Raw genomic sequence first — 17,065 nt, forward strand, 5'->3', positions numbered from 1 at the left:
AACTTCCAATGAAAGCATATTCTGTATAGAGAAGAAAAGTTATTTTTTTCCCTAAAACGTAACTTTTTGGTTGTGAACAATACTAGTACTGAAACTGTGGTGTATTATATAATAAAGTACTGAGTTCATATAACAAGAGCGTTAAGATATTGTTTCAATCTGATTGGAACTCTGCAATGAATTATATCTTTTGAAGTATGTTCCAGGTTGTGACAATTTACTTGGTGTGAGTTTGTAGAGGTGATTTCCTTGTCATTGCCTTCTATGGACAGAACAACTTGTATTTATATAGCACTTTTAGTGTAGTAATGAATCCAGAGTACTTCAAAAGTGTATAACTGGAAAAAACTAACACCAAGCCGAAGAACATGACATGAGGACAGGTAACCAAAGGCTTTGTCAATTGATAGGTTTTAAACAGTGTCTAAGGAAGGGGAAAACCAAATACAAGCAAATTGCTGCAGATGCTGGAATCTGAAACGAAAACAGAAAATACTAGACAATCTGAGCAGGTCTGACAGCATCTGTGGAGAGAAACGGCGGCCATTGTTTTGAGTCTGGATGACTCTTTGTTAAAGCTCTTTGTCAAAGAGTCATCCAGACTTGAACCGTTAGCTCCCTTTTCTCTCCACAGATGCTGTCAGACCTGCTGAGATTGTCCAGTATTTTCTGTTTTAGTCTAAGGAACAAAACAAGGACGTGGACAATCGAAGAGGTTTCGGGAGGGAATTCCAGAGCCTAGTCGATTGAGCAGCTGCCGATGGTGAGCAATCCCTATGATCCAACCACCTGATTCAAATAGAACTGTTGAATGGTATGATTTGAATAGCAGAAATGTTCATTTTAGTGAAAATTACAGAATCGCATTAGAGCAGCCTTTTTTCACATCACATAAAGTGCACTAACTAGGTTTAAATATGTTGCATACTTGGTTGCAGATGATAAGAGTCAATTACAACAGTAAAGCTGAAGTGTGTTTGTTGGCATCTAAGCTTCTCAGTTTGGGTAATGAACTCTGGATTTTCTGGGGAGGTGAAATAGGAGAAGCAGGAGTGGGAAATTGAGCCCAAAATGCTGGGTTTCCAACTATAAAAGGGCCCCATGATTATTCCAACTGGGATGGTGTTAGCTCCATTTACACTAGAAATTGTCTTATATTTAAAAGAAGCAGGGTGGCTCCAGCCTAGTGAGCATGCATTAAAAGTTGCCCAAGCTTGGATCTTAGCCTGGAGCAATCCAGCAAACTGTAGGCAGGTAGGCACAATAATATAGGCCCTCTTGGTGCTATTTCAGATGGTATTACCAACTTCTTTCCTCTGTGATATTCTAGCAAGGTATCTTTCTTCCTTCACTTAATTGCTGGCACATACCATCAACATGTTTACAATGAGCTGATCCCACCTCCACCCTGGCAGAAGTGCAAGATACTGCTGCATCAGAAATTTCGATCTGATGAATTAATGACAGTGAAGTGGGATTAATTAATTTATTCTGCTATGACAATGAGGTTTTTAAACATTATTATGTTTTGGATTGTGTCTTTTAAAGACAGGCTGAAAGGAAGGGGATTATGTGGCTATTCTGAATTCTGTCTGACATCAAGCCTGGCTTAATCAAGGGATTGGCTAAGCAATGTACAGAATTCCCACCTAGGGCCAGCACAGTTGTTAGCACTGCTGCCTCACAGCGCCGGGGATTGGATTCAATTCTGGCCTTGGGTGACTTTCTGTGTGGAGTTTGCATATGCATCCCCTGTCTGCGTGGGTTTCCTCCAGGTACTCTGATTGCCTCCCACAGTCCAAAGCTGTGCAGGTTAGTGGATAGGCCATGATCAATTCGTGGGGTTATAGGGATAGGGTGGGGAGTGGGCCTAGGTAGAGTGCTCCTTTGGAGGATTGGTGCACACTTGATGGGTCGAATGGCTTCCTTCTGCACTGTAGGGATTCTGTGGAAAAGAAAAGCCTGTTGTGCCAACGTAAAAGAGACTTGCCAGCTCCAAACCTTTGGATAGAAGAGAAGCGAGAGAAGAAAAGAGCAGCAGTTGGTGGTCAACAGAAAGAAGAGGCCGTAGGTTTTTATGAGTTATTGAGGCAGGATGTGGAAGGCGCACAGTCTAGTCGAAGAGAAGCATTCCGCAGCCATCTAAAGAAACTGTGGGAGATTCGCCTGGCATGGTCGGGGCAGGGGGGCTCTCTGAAAATTGAGGGAGGTGCTTGGAGATGGTCAGCTGACGTTACGACTCGGGGAAAATGTGGAATGTTTGCTTTAAGACTAGAATTCCGCCGAGAGTACAGTGTGTAAACGGCAAACATTTCTTCCTGTAGCTTAAAGCATATGTTGCCTACAAAAACAAGTTTAGTTAATAGTGTTTTCAATCATTTGTTACAGTAAAATCTTAATCTTGTTGCATCATCCTTTTTAGCTGGAAGTTGAATTTCTTTTCAAACATTATTGGTCTCAGTAATATTTCTCAGCAATAAAATAAATGTTTCAAAAGAAAAATACATCCTATATTTAATATTAAAGGGATCTTAACAATTTCCCAGTGTCTTTAGTGGTCTCTTCAAATTAAGTACTATTTTATACAATTTCTCTTTTGGATTTACCGCCATGTATGTTTGATTTCAATAAAATTGGTCATGGATGTATCATATTACTGGAAAGGTAGATATATGCAGGCTAGTTAGAACAAGGGGAATGTGATGGGAAGGGTCAGTGTTAGAAGTATTGTGCTTTTGCTCCTGTGATATTGGGGAATTAATACATGTTGTCAACCTTTTCTAATTGTACTTGTCCATAATTAACCAGACTAATGTGATCTTGAGATACTAAATGATAAAAATTCAATTTTCTTGCACAAATATAGTCCACAGAAGCACAGAGGGCAAGATTTCCTGAGCCTCCTCTCAAATCTTGCCCTCTGTGCTTCTGTGGACTATATTTGTGCAAGAAAATTGAATTTTTATCATTTAGTATCTCAAGATCACATTAGTCTGGTTAATTATGGACAAGTACAATTAGAAAAGATTAGATTCTCCGGTTGCCACAGAATCACTGCGAATCGGGTGCGCGCGGTCGACGCGGCGCTGGTCGGGAGCCATTGCAAAAGGCCCCTGTGGCGATTCTCCAAAGTCAACGGGCCGAGTTCCCGCCGGCGTGGTTTTCTCATGGTTCCACCCGGCGGCACTCGGCGTGGTGTCTGCAGACACAGTCACCCTGGTGGGGGGGGGAGGGGGGGATCCTTCGCCGGGGGGGGGCCTCCAGGGCGGCCAGGGTTCCGATCAGGGGTTAATTATGAACAAGTACAATTTTACACCGATCAGCGGGCGTGTACGATCTGGGGGTGGGGTGCAAAGTTGTCGGTGCCGGTCCGCGGTATGGGTAGGCCATGTCGCGCGGCGTGGCCGACCAAGGCCGCCGTCGTGCACCTGCACGGACCCCCGACCAGAAATGCAGGGCCCCATATCGGCAGCAAGGAGCACTCCAGGGCCCTGCTGATCCCCTATAAATCACAGAATCACCCTGGACTTACTCCAGCTAAGTCCAGAGTGATTTGCGTGCTTTTTTTGCAGGCGTGGGGACATAGCCCCATTGCTGGAGAATTCCACCCATTTAACAACTAGAACCTTTGTGTTGTTTACTTGGGCTTATATGAAATGTTTTGCTGCTATTTCTTGCAAAAACTTGATATTTGGTTGAAGTGCTTGTTTATATGGATTTGCCGGGGGACATCCAGTTGTTGTGGTCCAATTTACAGAATTGGTAATGAAATCTAAGAACATACCAAAGTAGGGGATGCTTCTAACCCTTGATTGTCTTTGACCTTGGTCATTAGCCTCTGACCTCAGCCTTTGAATTTCGTGTTGGTTTTTAGGTGGCAACTGTTACAGAGGGAAATATATTTTAAAATGTAGCTCACTGTTTTATTTGAAATACCTAATGACAAATGGAGGATTCAGTTTTATTCTTTGATTTCTGTTACTTTTAGGCTCTAAGAGATATGGTTCTTTAATGTTAAACATAAGGGCCGAGATTCTCCGAGCCCCCGTGCCGCAATCGCGCCCGGCGTGGGGGCGGAGAATGGGGCGTCGGACCCATGATGCCTTCGCGCGATTCTCCGGCGACTGGAGAATCGCTGCCAGCCGCGCGCGCACAGTCGACGCGGCGCCAGTCGAGCGGCTGAGTTCTCGCCGGCGTGGTTCTCGTATTGTTCCACCCGGCAGGAGCTTGGTGTCGCGGCTGTGGTGGCCGTCCTGGTGGGGGGCAGGGGATCAGTCTCGGGGTGGGGCCTCCACGACAGCCAGGCCACCGATCGGTGGGCGTGTGCGATCTGGGGGGAGCCTACCTTCCACACCGGCCCGCTGTGCAGGGAGTGCAGGGCCCCGTATCGGCAGCAGGAGCTGCGTGGCGCACAAGCCCCCTTAAAAACGGAGAATCGCCAGGACTATTTAGAAAAATGTATGGAGTGATTCTCGCCCGTTTTCTGGCGGGAGTGAGGACATAGCCACATTATTGGAGAATCCCGCGGGCCCAGATGTTTTTATTTAACTTTTTTTTATTGCTGGAAAATAAAATTTAAAAACACAGTTTCGAAAAAATTCCCACTAATCACTCACCATAAAATTTGATTGATATCTTGAAAATTAAACAAAATCTCTGTTTTAATATTTAATGCAATTTTACAAAATACATACAGTTAAAGTTGAAGACTTAAACTGACAGCTGCAGTAACAGAGGTTCATTGTGTAATGTCTTATTTGAAAAATGATATTTGTTTCTTGTTTTAAAGGGGAAATCATTGGGCTTGGCAAATTTCCAATTATCTCAATCTGGGTAGAGGTCTAGTATAGAAATGATAAATGACTTGAGGGGTTGATAAGCATTGCGCTGTTACAGGGATTTGGGAGGAGTAAGGCAACATCACAGCATTGAGCCTTGGCAGGGGCAGTGAAGAGGAATGTGGTAGTACGATGTTGGGACATCAGTGAAGGTGGAAGCTTTGTTGAACAAGACAAACTAAGTTTAAAATGAGATGTTGAGGTCTCATCGAATGCCCCATCAAATTTAGATAATCCTTAAAAAGAATATAGAGGCATTATGGAAGGTTCAGAATTGATCGGCAAGCACGATACCAGGACTGATGTTATAATGATCATCAAAAATTGAACAGACTCAGGTTTTATTCTCCAGAAAAGAGAAGGCTAAGAGATAACGTGACGGAACTTCTGGTGGCGGCTATGAAGGAATAAGTCGCACATTTGGTGGCTCCCACTCGGGTCGGACTTTTGGACCTTTTCCCCCGATTTTTTTACCGGACTTGATTTGAAAAATTGATGACAGAGGCTATTGTGAACTGAATTCCCACATCGGTACAAGGAGAGGAGGACTAGAAGTGCTCGTAAAGGCAGAAACAGAAAGACAGAGAAGGCTTGGGCTGAAGCTGCAGGGGGAGAAAGCATGGCAGAGGACTGGACCTCTGTCTTGTCGACCCAGCGGTCAACGGAGCAGTTGATGCAAGTTATCCAGGGGGGCTTTGCCAAACAGAAGCAGGGCTGCTTGGACCCGATTAAAGAGGCAATTTCGCGCCTGGAACTTAGATTGGATGCCCAAGAACGGGCGATCCAGAAAGTAGAGAAGGCACTAGCTGACCAGGAGGAACATCAAACAGCGGTGGAAGTGAAGGTGGGGATATTAAGAGACCAGCAGAAAAGGCTCCTGGAGAAGGTGGAGGACCGAGAGAACAGGTCCCACCGGCAGAGCCTGAGGATAGTTGGGCTCCTGGAGGGATCCGAAGGAGCGGACGCTGGGGCATATATAGCGGCCATGTTTGAGAAGCTGCTGGGGGATGGGGCATTCCCCCGACCCTTGGAGGTGGACAGGCTCACAGAGTGCTTGCGAGGAAGCCGCGAATGGGAGACCCCCCCCCCCCCCCCCCGAGGGCAATGATGGTGAGATTCCACAGATATCTGAATAAGGAGCGTGTTTTACAGTGGGCCAAGCAAACACTGAGCTGCAACTGGGATAATGGTATCCTACGGATCTATCAAGACCTGAGTGCGGAGGTGGCCAGGAGAAGAGTGGGATTCAATCAGGTCGACCCTTTTCAAGAAAAAGGTGAAGTTCGGGCTGTTGTATCCGGCCCGCCTCTGGATCACATACGAGGAACAACATTTCTATTTCGAGTCGCCAGAGGAAGCGCTGGACTTCGCGAAAAAGACTAGTGTTGGACTGAGAACTTTGAACTTTGAATTTGGCTGTAGCATCTATGTTTTGCAAAGAAAAGGTTTCTTGTTTCTTGGATTTTTTTTTTCAGACATTATTTGTAATGCCTGCTGTATGGATCTGGGACCAGCTGCAGAGCTGAGTGAGGTAAAAGTTTGTATTTGCACTGTTGGGGGATGGAGGTGTGTTTGTTCAGATGCAGGATCTTTTACTTGACCTTTTCCTTTGTTTGAGTTCAACTAGGGTTTTTTTCATCTCTGTCGGGCAATTGGGTTGGGATTGTTTTTCATTTGAATATGTATGAATGAGCCGGGTGGGGGAGGGACAATAGGTGGGAGATTGTCTGGCGCCAGGGGCGAGGGCCACCAAGTCAGCTGGGCGGGCTAGCTTACGGGGGCGTAGTGGGGGGTATACAGATGTTAGGCTTATCAAAGGGGTTGATTTATTTAGTGCTGTTACTTGGGGGGGAAGGAAATGTTCTGCTGACGAGGGAGGGACTGTTGCTGAGGGACAGAGATGAGGTCGGGGGCGGAGGCTGCCTGGGGGCGGGCCGGTGGAGGCGCGGGGCGCGGGCTGGTGATTGGCCCAAGAGAGGGGTTGGCTGATTGGCGAAGCGAGGGAGGGGGTGGCCGGGGGGGGGTGTTGAGCTCCCCAACTAGACTGGTCACCTGGAATGTAAGAGGGCTCAGTGGGCCTGTCAAGAGGGCATGCGTGTTTGCGCATCTGAGGGGACTGAAGGTGAACATGGTAATGCTGCAGGAGACACAGTAGCTGATCAGATTAGGTTAAGGAAAGGTTGGGTCGGACAGGTTTTCCACTCGGGACTGGACTCAAAGACCAGAGGGGTCGCGATCCTGATCAACAAGCGGGTGGTGTTTGAGGCGGGTAGAATAGTTTCAGATGGGGGAGGCCGGTACATTATGGTCAGTGGGAAATTGGAGGGGGTGCAGGTGGTATTAGTAAATGTATACGCGCCAAACTGGGACGATGTGGAGTTTATAAAGAGGATGCTGGGGAAGATACCGGACCTGGATTCGCATAAGCTGGTCATGGGAGAGGACGTCAATACAGTTATTGACCCTGGTTTAGACCGGTCAAGCTCAAAAACGGGCAGGGTGCCAGCAATGGTTTAGGAGCTGAAAGGGTTCATGGAGCAGATTTGGGGGGTGGGTGGGGGGGGGGGGGGGGGAGGGGGGGACCCATGGAGATTTGGGCAGCCGAGGGTGAAGTAGTTCTCCTTCTACTCACACGTGCATAAAGTGTACCGTCGGATCGATTTCTTCATTCTGAGCAGGGCTTTATTGATGGGGGTGGTGGACACGGGTACTCGGCGATTACAATCTCAGACCATGCCCCGCACTGGGTTGACCTACAGGTTAGTAAAGACAGTAATCAGCGCCCGAACTGGAGGTTAGACGTTGGGCTCTTAGCGGACGAGGAGGTGTGCAGGCAGTTGAGGAAATGTATTCAGAATTACCTGGAGGTCAATGACACGGGAAATTTCAGCAGCAGTGGTCTGGGAGGCATTGAAGGCAGTGGTTAGAGGGGAGCTGATCTCTTTACGGGCCCACAGGGAGAAGGTAAACAGGACAGAGTCGGACCGACTGGTAAAAGAGATACTACAGGTCGACAGGAGGTATGCGGAGACTTCAGAGGCAGGGCTTCTAAAGGAACGGCGGAGGCTACAGGCGGAGTTCGGCTTGTTAACCACAGGGAGGGTGGTAGAGCGGCTGAGAAAGGCGAGGTGGCCGATTAATGAGCTCTGAGAGAAGACCAGCAGAATGCTTGCACAGCAGCTTAGAAAGAGGGAAGCAGCCAGGGAGATAGGGAAAGTTATGGATGAAGCCGGGAACCTGGTTGGAGACTCAGCAGGGGTGAATAAGGCGTTTAAGGATTTTTATAGTAGGATGTATGGGTCGGAAGCCCCACCGGAGCCGGAGGGGATGAGGCATTTCCTAGTGGGACTGGATTTCCTGAAGGTGGACGGGGAGCTGGTAGAAGGGCTGGGGACCCCGATCGGGATCGCAGAGATAGTGGAGGGTCTGAAGGCCATGCAGTCGGGTAAAGCCCCGGGGCCGGACGGGTACCCAGCGGAGTTCTACAAAACGTTTTCTGGGATATTGGGGCTGCTGTTGATGAAGACATTCAATGAGGCAGGGGAGAGAGGGGTGCTTCCCCCGATGATGTCACAGGCCACGATCCCACTGATTCTGAAGCCCCTTAATAAGGATCCGGAGCTGTGTGGGTCCTACAGGCTGATATCCCTATTGAATGTGGAAGCCAAACTGCTGGCCAAAATGTTGTCCTCTAGGAATGAAGATTGTGTTCCGGACGTGATTGAGGAGGAGCAGACGGGGTTTGTTAAGGGAAGGCAGTTGGTGTCCAATGTAAGAAGGTTTCTAAATGCGATCATGATGCCCCCAGAAGGTAGGGAGGTGGAGGTAGTGGTCGCAATGGATTCAGAGAAGGCTTTTGATTGAGTAGAATGGGAATATCTGTGGGAGGTACTGGGATGGTTCGGATTTGGAAGGGGCTTTATTGATTGGGTCAGGTTGCTGTATCAGGCTCCTGTGGCGAGCGTACGAACGAATAGGACGACATCAAACTATTTTAGGTTACACCGGGGGACGAGGCAGGGGTGCCCCCTCTCCCCACTGCTGTTCGCGCTAGCTATAGAGCTGATGGCAATTGCGCTGAGAGCCTCAAGGGGCTGGAAAGGGTTGGTCCGGGGGGGAGTGGAACACAGAGTCTCACTTTACGCAGATGACCTGCTCCTGTATGTGTCGGACCCAGTGGGGAGATGGAAGAAATCATGAGGATTCTGGGGGAATTTGGCCGATTCTCGGGGTACAAACCAAATATGGGGAAAAGCGAGATGTTTGTTATCCAGGCAAGGGGACAGGAGAGGCGATTGGGGAAACTGCTGTTTAGAGTGGTAGAGGGAAGTTTTAGGTATCTAGGAATCCAAGTGGCGCGGGAATGGGAACAGATACACAAACTTAATCTGGCCTGTCTGGTGGACCAAATGAAGGGTGATTTTGGAGGTGGGACGTGCTCCCGCTGTCACTAGCTGGGAGGGTCCAGACGGTGAAGATGACGGTCCTTCCGAGATTCCTGTTTGTGTTCCAGTGTCTCCCCATCTTTATTCTGCGCTCCTTCTTTAAACGGGTTAACAAAGTTATCACGGGCTTTGTATGGGCAGGCAAGACCTCGCGAGTAAAAAAGGGGATGATTGAGCGGAGCCGGGGAGAGGGCAGGCTGGCGCTGCCAAATTTCAGTAACTATTATTGGGCGGCGAATATAGCTATGATCAGGAAGTGGGTGGTGGGGAGAGGGTCGGCATGGGAGCATATGGAGGCGGCTTCATGCAAGGGCACCAGTTTGGGGGCGCTGATAACGGTGCCTCTGCTGTTCCCGCCGGCATGGTACTCCACCAGCCCCGTGGTGGTGGCAGCCCTGAGAGTCTGGGGACAATGGAGGAAGCATGTGGGAGCGGAGGGAGCATCGGTCTGTTCCCCAATCTGTAATAACAACCGTTTTGCCCGGGAAAGATGGACGGGGGGGTTTCAGAGATGGCAGAGGGCAGGAATTGAGAGGATGGGGGATATGTTTATAGAAGGGAGCTTTCCTAGCTTGAGGGAGCTGGAGGAGAAATTCGGATTGGCGAGGGGAAACAAATTTAGGTACCTGCAGGTGCAGGACTTCCTACGTAGACAGGTCTCAACTTTCCCGCTCCTACTACCAAATGGGATTCAGGACAGGGTAGTTTCCAGAGTGTGGGTGCGAGAAGGGAAGGTCTCCGATATCTATAAGGAGCTCATGGGGTCAGAGGACACGCAGACCGAGGAGCTGAAGTGCAAATGGGAGGAGGAGTTAGGTGAAGAGATAGAGGATGGTCTCTGGGCGGATGCGTTGAGTAGAATTAATGCGTCCACAACATGTGCCAGGCTCAGCCTGATACTGTTCAAGGTCGTTCACCGGGCTCACATGACAGTGGCCCGGATGAGCAGGTTCTTTGGTGTAGAAGACAGAAGACATGTCCAAAGCTCAGGGGATTCTGGCAGGGGTTTGTAGATGGCATGTCCACGGTGTTAAAAACAAGGGTGACGCCGAGTCCGGAGGTGGCGATTTTCGGAGTCCTGGGAATCCAGAAGGAGAAAGAGGCAGACGTTCTGGCCTTTGCTTCCCTGGTAGCCCGGAGACGGATACTATTAGCTTGGAGGGACTCAAAGCCCCCGAAGTTGGCTATCTGACATGGCTAGCTTTCTCTGTCTGGAGAAAATCAAGTTCGCCTTGAGAAGGTCGCTGTTAGGGTTTGCCCGGAGGTGACAACCGTTCGGCGGCGACTTTGCAGAAAATTAATCGTCAGCAGAAGTTAGGGGGGGTGGGGGGTAGTTTAGTTTAGAGTAGGGAGTTAATAAAGGTGGGACCTGCAAGGGAGGTAGCAGGCCTTGTTTTTGCACTATGTTAAGACTTATGTATATTGTTTATTTTGTCATTGTTGTAAAACCAAAACATACCTCAATAAAATGTTTATTAAGAAAAAAGAGATTATGTGACAGAGGTGTTTGAAGATTATGAAAGGGTTTGATAAAGTAGGTGTAGAGAAGAGGATTCCACTTGTGGGAAACCCAAAACAAGAGCCATAAATATAAGGTAGTGTGTGAATCCAATAAGGAATTTGGGAGAAACTTATTTACGCAGAGAGTGGTGAGAATGTGGAACTACATGGATTATTTGATGCAAATAGATGTATTTAATTAGAAGCTCAATCTATATAGGGGAGAAAACTAGAAGGATGAGCAGAGAGGGTTGAGATAGTTTAAGGTGGAAGGAGACACTCGTATGAAGCATGAACATCACAGACAAGGTTGAAAGACCTGTGCAGGTGCTGAAAGTTCCAAGTAATATGCTTCTAATCATTGACCCTGCCAAGAAATGTCCATCAATAGGCAGGTTCTTGCGAGAGGGGAGCCGATGCTTGCATTATATCTTATTTGCTTTTTGTACACTACGGTATAATGTTGCTGTTTTATATGCCAAAAATACCTCAATAAAATTGTTTATTTTAAAAAAAAATGTCCATCAGCAAAATCTCATTGGAACAAATTAAGAGACAAAAATTTTGGCACAGAAGGAAACCATTCGCCCTTCATGTCAGGACCAGGATAATTGGTCCATTTCAGTTCTCAAAACAACTTAATCTTGTCAGTCCAATAAACCAAGAGTGTACTGATTTTTAACAGTTTCCTGGCCCTATCCAGTCCTCTTCCTTCATTTCACAGTGCAGCAGCAACTTGCCTTTTTACAGTGACTACCGCAGAAAAACAAGTGTTTGAGAGCCAGAATTAGAGATACATCATCATCTTGCCAAAGGGGAAGATGTCTGTATTGTATAATTTTGAAATCTGTTTGTCGTTGCAGGAATTTCAAAGTCGTTTAGCTAAAGCCAAAAGGATTACCGTTATAGGCAATGGAGGTATAGCACTGGAACTGGTGTAAGTATGTCTCCTAGTGAAAAGTCCAATGCTCAAATTTGATTTGCCAGGTTTAAGTGTTTGGAATATTGGGCAGTTGGAAACATGAGTTCACAACTGGGGAGATATTGTGAGTTGGACACGAGGCTTTTCACTCTCTGGGTTCAAATTCAGCCCAGAAAGGCTCCGCAAAGATCCAATGTGTAATGGGCAGTTCTGAGTGGGTTTCTGCTTGCAGACCATAATTTGCAATCCCGTTTAGACTCTCCACAGGATCGGTTGTATGGAAAATGAAGAAAGGTCACATTTGTTCAGTGAAGGGGCTTCTGTGAGGTTTAGGCTGAGGTCTGTGATTTGGGTAGATATGGGGATTTTTTTTACCATGTTGCATGTATATACAATCTGGGAGTGTTTGATATTGACCCTATGGTGCCTGAATGGAAAGCATTGCATTTCTCGATATTTACATTTCTAAATCCCCATTCTGAATTTGTTATTTGCGTGCCCAATATTTCATTATAAATTGTGATGCATTTCTCTTGTTCAATTGGTTCAATTGTTTCATCAGATCCACAGTGTAAGAGAATGAATGATCTTCATGTGGCATCACTGAAGACATGATGATGAGGAAGGAACCTAGTCTAGTAGTTGTTTTCTAAAATTAACAGTAGCTAAAACTTGGGGGTAAGGTCCATATTTTTTTTAAAAAGATGAATAGTAATCTACCTCTTGATCAATTGCCAACCAGTATCCTCACTCTTCAGTCAGCAAATGTCATGATCCAAATGTGTCTTGGCGTATTTTCAAGATAGCCAACTCTATGATGTTTGTTAGTTCAATAGAAAATAAACTGCAGGTAGGAAGCAGAAGTTAGATGCGTTTAAATAAAATTAGATGTGATTCCACGATTTCACAACACTTGCTAAACAATTCTGATTGTATTAAGAATTACACTGAAATCCAACTTAAGATTATCAGTTGGGCTCGCAGTGCAGCTCTCTTACCTACATTAGAAGTTACATATATTCACACACAGGGCCCTGTCCTTCACAGGCAGAAGGAGCATGTCCACATGTTGCACATTTTTCAGCTAAACCAAGGCTTGCAGTATAGCCATTCCCCAGTTCATTCCCCATGACAATACCTTGACCAATCAGAGTCAACTTGCCTGGTTTGAAATCAAACAAATGCTTGCCAGTTAATTATTCCCTGGTGCATTCTCCAGGACAACGCCATTACTAATCAGAGCTCTTGCCAACCAATCAGCGCTTTCTTCTCATGCAGTATAAATTGTTGGTCACGTTACTATTGCTATTCTTGTTCTGATGAGTACAACGAAAAGCTTTGATAGCATGCCAATTTCTTCAGCAATACTGAAGCAGAAGTTGTTTATTAGGGCACTCTTGTAGCAGTTGGTGGAGGGAATGCAACAAGAAAATGCTGGGAACGATCTGATCTCTTGTAACCCCATATAATATATTATACATGATTAGCATGAGTTTGGCGAGCCTCATCCTATTCCCCGGAGTGATCCACTTGTGTGGAGCTGAGGATATCTAAACGATCATTTTTAATCAAAACTAAATATGTATCTGATGTGGCAAATGGTCTTGATGAATAACAGCTTATTTGGTTGCTTTAAATGCAGGTTTAGAACAGGAAAAAAAAGCTCTTTAATTTACAGCATGACTTGGATTGAGAAATTCACTGTCAACTGATCAAATCACAGATGATGCTGTACTATTTTTGGAGGCAGATGAGGGGCAGTGAGATCTGAAGAAATATTAAAGGGGCCACGAGATGAGTTAGCTCCATTAAATGTGCAGAACGGTGACAAATGTAATTTACTACAGGTACAGGTGGCCAATGTATGGAATGGACTATTAGGTATGTTCCTGTGCCGTAATGTCCTTTGATCTTTGGGTAGAGTAAGGCCGAAGACCTGAGAATCATCGAAGAAAGGATTGGTTGGGAGCGTTGGTTTGGTCTTTCCTCCATTAGCAGGATTGGTTACGTCTACCTATGCTATTGAGCAAGAATTAAACCTGCTCCGCTCCATACCTTGAAAACCAGCCAGTGAGGACTACATACCGTGTACTGCACGCTGATATGCCCATTGTGTTCATCAACAACCCTGTTGACAGGCTAGGTTTATGAGTTTCCAACAGTATTATGTTGTGAGTGCCCGATAAGCATCAAATGTTCTTAAAATTGTTCCATTGTATTTCTAGCTATGAAGTCGAAGGATGCGAAGTGATTTGGGCAATAAAAGATAAAGCTATCGGAAATAATTTCTTTGATGCAGGAGCAGCTGAATTTCTGATTCCTCAGCTCAAGGCTGATAAGCCTGGGGCTATTCCTCCTTGTAAAAGGACAAAATACACTACAGAAGGTAATTGTATAGATGCAGCTTTTGTAATCCACTTTACACTGAATGATGTGTAGATAACTTTAGACCAATTGTGCTGCTGTTAAAGTTGCATTATCCCACATGAATCTAATTTTAGAATATTTGTTTTTCTCTGTACACCTTGTGGAATAAAATGAACCTAAATTAGACTGAAATTTCACTTACTCTTGCAGTTATCTGCAATTTAAATTGACATCTTTCAAAGATTTTTTAAAAATTAATTGCAGCACTACAGAGCATCAATGGATGAGCACAATTTCAAGTCAAAGTGTTGTGTTCCCTCACCCAGGTCATTTTCTGTGGTATCTTGAAACTGACCTGTTTTTTGTTGAATGTTGGGGATGATCTGATCTCTTGTAATCCCATCTAATATATTAAACACTAGCATGAGTTTGAAGAGACACCCCTCCCCACTCTCTGGGGTGAACCACTTGTGTGGAGCTGAGGATATCTAAACAATCATTTTTAGTCCAAATTAAATATGTAGCTGATGTGGCAAATGGTCTTGATGAATAGCAGCTTATTTGGTCACTTTAAATTCAGGTTTAGAACAGGAAAAGAAAAGTCTTTCTGAAGATGGAGAACATGGTAGTGCATTGGGACCAGACTGGCATGAGGGCATGAAATTGAAAGGAACAAAACAGGTAATAAGCTGTTTCAATGCTGATTTATGTGTGCCTATTTTCGCAGTTTGATTTTTCTTGCATAATCAAATTTTTACTCAGTACCTGTGCACTACCTAGCATAAAATCCCACCTAACACTCTGTCGGGTACTGAGTGAGTGTCACACTGATAAACCTGGAGGCCCCTCACGTGGATGTATTATGATGCCGGACCAGACTCCAATGTTTGCTAGAATACTGGACAGAAACCCCAATACTTTTGTTTTTATTTCCAATCAAGCCATCACAGGTCAAAAAAACACTTTTAAATACAGTCAGCAAACACAAGGTCACCTGCTCAATAGAGTTTCTTTTAAAAGACTGATTGGAGAGAAAGATAAATTCAGTCGGGCAACAGCCTGCAGATTCCTGTTTGTGTCAGACTCCTGTTTAACCTGGCAGCCATTTCAGAAGCTGCTGTTCTGTTCACAGCCAAATCTATACTGATTCAAAACTGACTGCCCCAGACCTGGCTCCTCCCGTTACTTATATCATCATCATTTCTATCCCACTCACCAGGTTATGACCATCTTGCTAAGGCTAAACACATTTGACGCAAATCTCCCATGTTGGGCTCTCGCTTGAGCGCAACGTGGCCAGAGAATGCCGGGAAAGGCCTGTAGCGACCCTCCCGACAGGCTCCACACCTCCCGTGATTCTCCGACGTCATGCGAGATGTCGGAGTCAGAACCCCGTCCTAAATGGGTGGGGCCGAATGATGCTCGTGGATGTAAGTCGTAAACCTACTTACGACCTACCTTCATTGGATCCACCGGCCTCCCTTGATTCTTATGCTCCCCAGGGAGGCTGCAGCTGGGTGCCGGTCAGCACTGATCCACACAAACGTGGACCAAGTGGAACAGCACAGGGGGGGGGGGCATCCCAGGCCACCAGAGACCTCTGCGTGGTCAGGGTAAGTGCACGGTGGTTCCCTGGCCCTGCCCCTGGAACACGGGACAATTGGTACAGCCCAGCTGGCACCTTGGCATTGCCACCCTGACACTGCCAAGGTGCCTGAATAGCACTGCCAAGCCAGCAGGAGCACCGCCTGAGTGCCAGAGTGGCACTATCAAGGGCCAGGGGCCGAGGGGGACCATGCTCATGAAATGAGGGTGGAGGGGGGGGTTGATTGTGGGGGAGTGTGGAGCAGGTAGGTAGGGGCCTCCAGGAGGTTGGGTGGGTGATGGGTGGAGGTCCTAGAAGGAGGTGCTGTAAGGAGGCTTGGGGGGGCCTGAAGAAGGGGGACCCCCAGGGATCCCATTGTAGGGTGTGTGGTAGTGTCCATGTATGTGGGGGATGGCATTGCCCATGGGTGGGTGTGTGTGGGAGACCCACAAGCTCACTTAGAGATCGGGGCACCCTTTCATAATGGCGGCCCAATCTCTGAGTTCAACTCCCCAGTGCTAAAAAAAACTCAATGTGGGCTAAACCGGTGGGAATCTCCCCAGGGTCCAAAAAAGTATCTAAGTGTCATTGTATAGCAGTGGGGAACTCGCCAGTAGAGCTGGCGGGAAATTCTCTGAAAAAAACGCCACAAATTAACTTTGAAATTTTTGGGGAGAATCGGGCCCAATGTCTCTAATTATCTGCTCCACAGGGAGCCTTCTTTCCAAAGAAAATTTCCAATAGTTCTATTTAGGTAAAAAAAATAGGATTGGAATGAATGATTCTTGTATAACAGTTAATTGCACATTCTGCAGCCACAGTGTCTGCCTGTCTTTTAAATCGGGATTTTCTAAAAACATTACTGCAGCCGATACACACATACCCTAACCCAGACTTTAAAGCTATTACTGCACCAGATACCTATAATGCAATATGTCTCAAGAAATTCCTACATTCATCACAGATGTAAAAGATCCCATGATACCACTTTGAAGAAGAGCATGGAAGTTCTCTCCGGTATCCTGGCTAGTATTTATCCCTCAATCAACATCACGGAAAAATATTCTGTTGGCATTATCACGTAGATTTTTGTGTGAACTTGTTTTGTGGAAATTGGTTACCATGCTTCCTACATCAGAACTGACAAGAAAGCACTTATTTTGCAAATTTAAAAAAAAACCTTTGGGATATCTTACGATTGTGAAACACCCCTGTTCTTTTTTTTACAGATTTCCCACAGAGTCCATGTTGAATACCAGTGCGAAATTGATAAGATTTACCTGCAAGATGATTTTGTATCAACACAGAAAACATCACTGGCATTCCCTGAAAATGGGTCAGAAGAAAGAAAAAGAAATGCAGATGAAGGTATTCAGGAACAAGACTACCTTTCAGTTTTGTTCTATTA

The 17,065-nt window shown here is 46.1% G+C and overlaps 1 protein-coding gene across 2 annotated transcripts in view; it reads left to right on the forward strand.

The window, feature by feature from the left end:
* The window catches only part of pyroxd1 (pyridine nucleotide-disulphide oxidoreductase domain 1), a 44,332-nt gene that overhangs the window by 11,618 nt on the left and 15,649 nt on the right, over positions 1 to 17,065 (forward strand). For both annotated transcript variants that reach the window (XM_072471763.1, XM_072471764.1), the window contains 4 exons: positions 11,647 to 11,720; positions 13,931 to 14,091; positions 14,653 to 14,753; positions 16,887 to 17,025. In XM_072471763.1, coding sequence (XP_072327864.1) covers positions 11,647 to 11,720; positions 13,931 to 14,091; positions 14,653 to 14,753; positions 16,887 to 17,025 — 475 coding nt within the window. The remainder of the gene's footprint in view (positions 1 to 11,646; positions 11,721 to 13,930; positions 14,092 to 14,652; positions 14,754 to 16,886; positions 17,026 to 17,065) is intronic.

The sequence above is a fragment of the Scyliorhinus torazame genome, chromosome 13, assembly GCF_047496885.1.
Source record: "Scyliorhinus torazame isolate Kashiwa2021f chromosome 13, sScyTor2.1, whole genome shotgun sequence".
NCBI classification, from domain to species: Eukaryota; Metazoa; Chordata; class Chondrichthyes; order Carcharhiniformes; family Scyliorhinidae; genus Scyliorhinus; species Scyliorhinus torazame.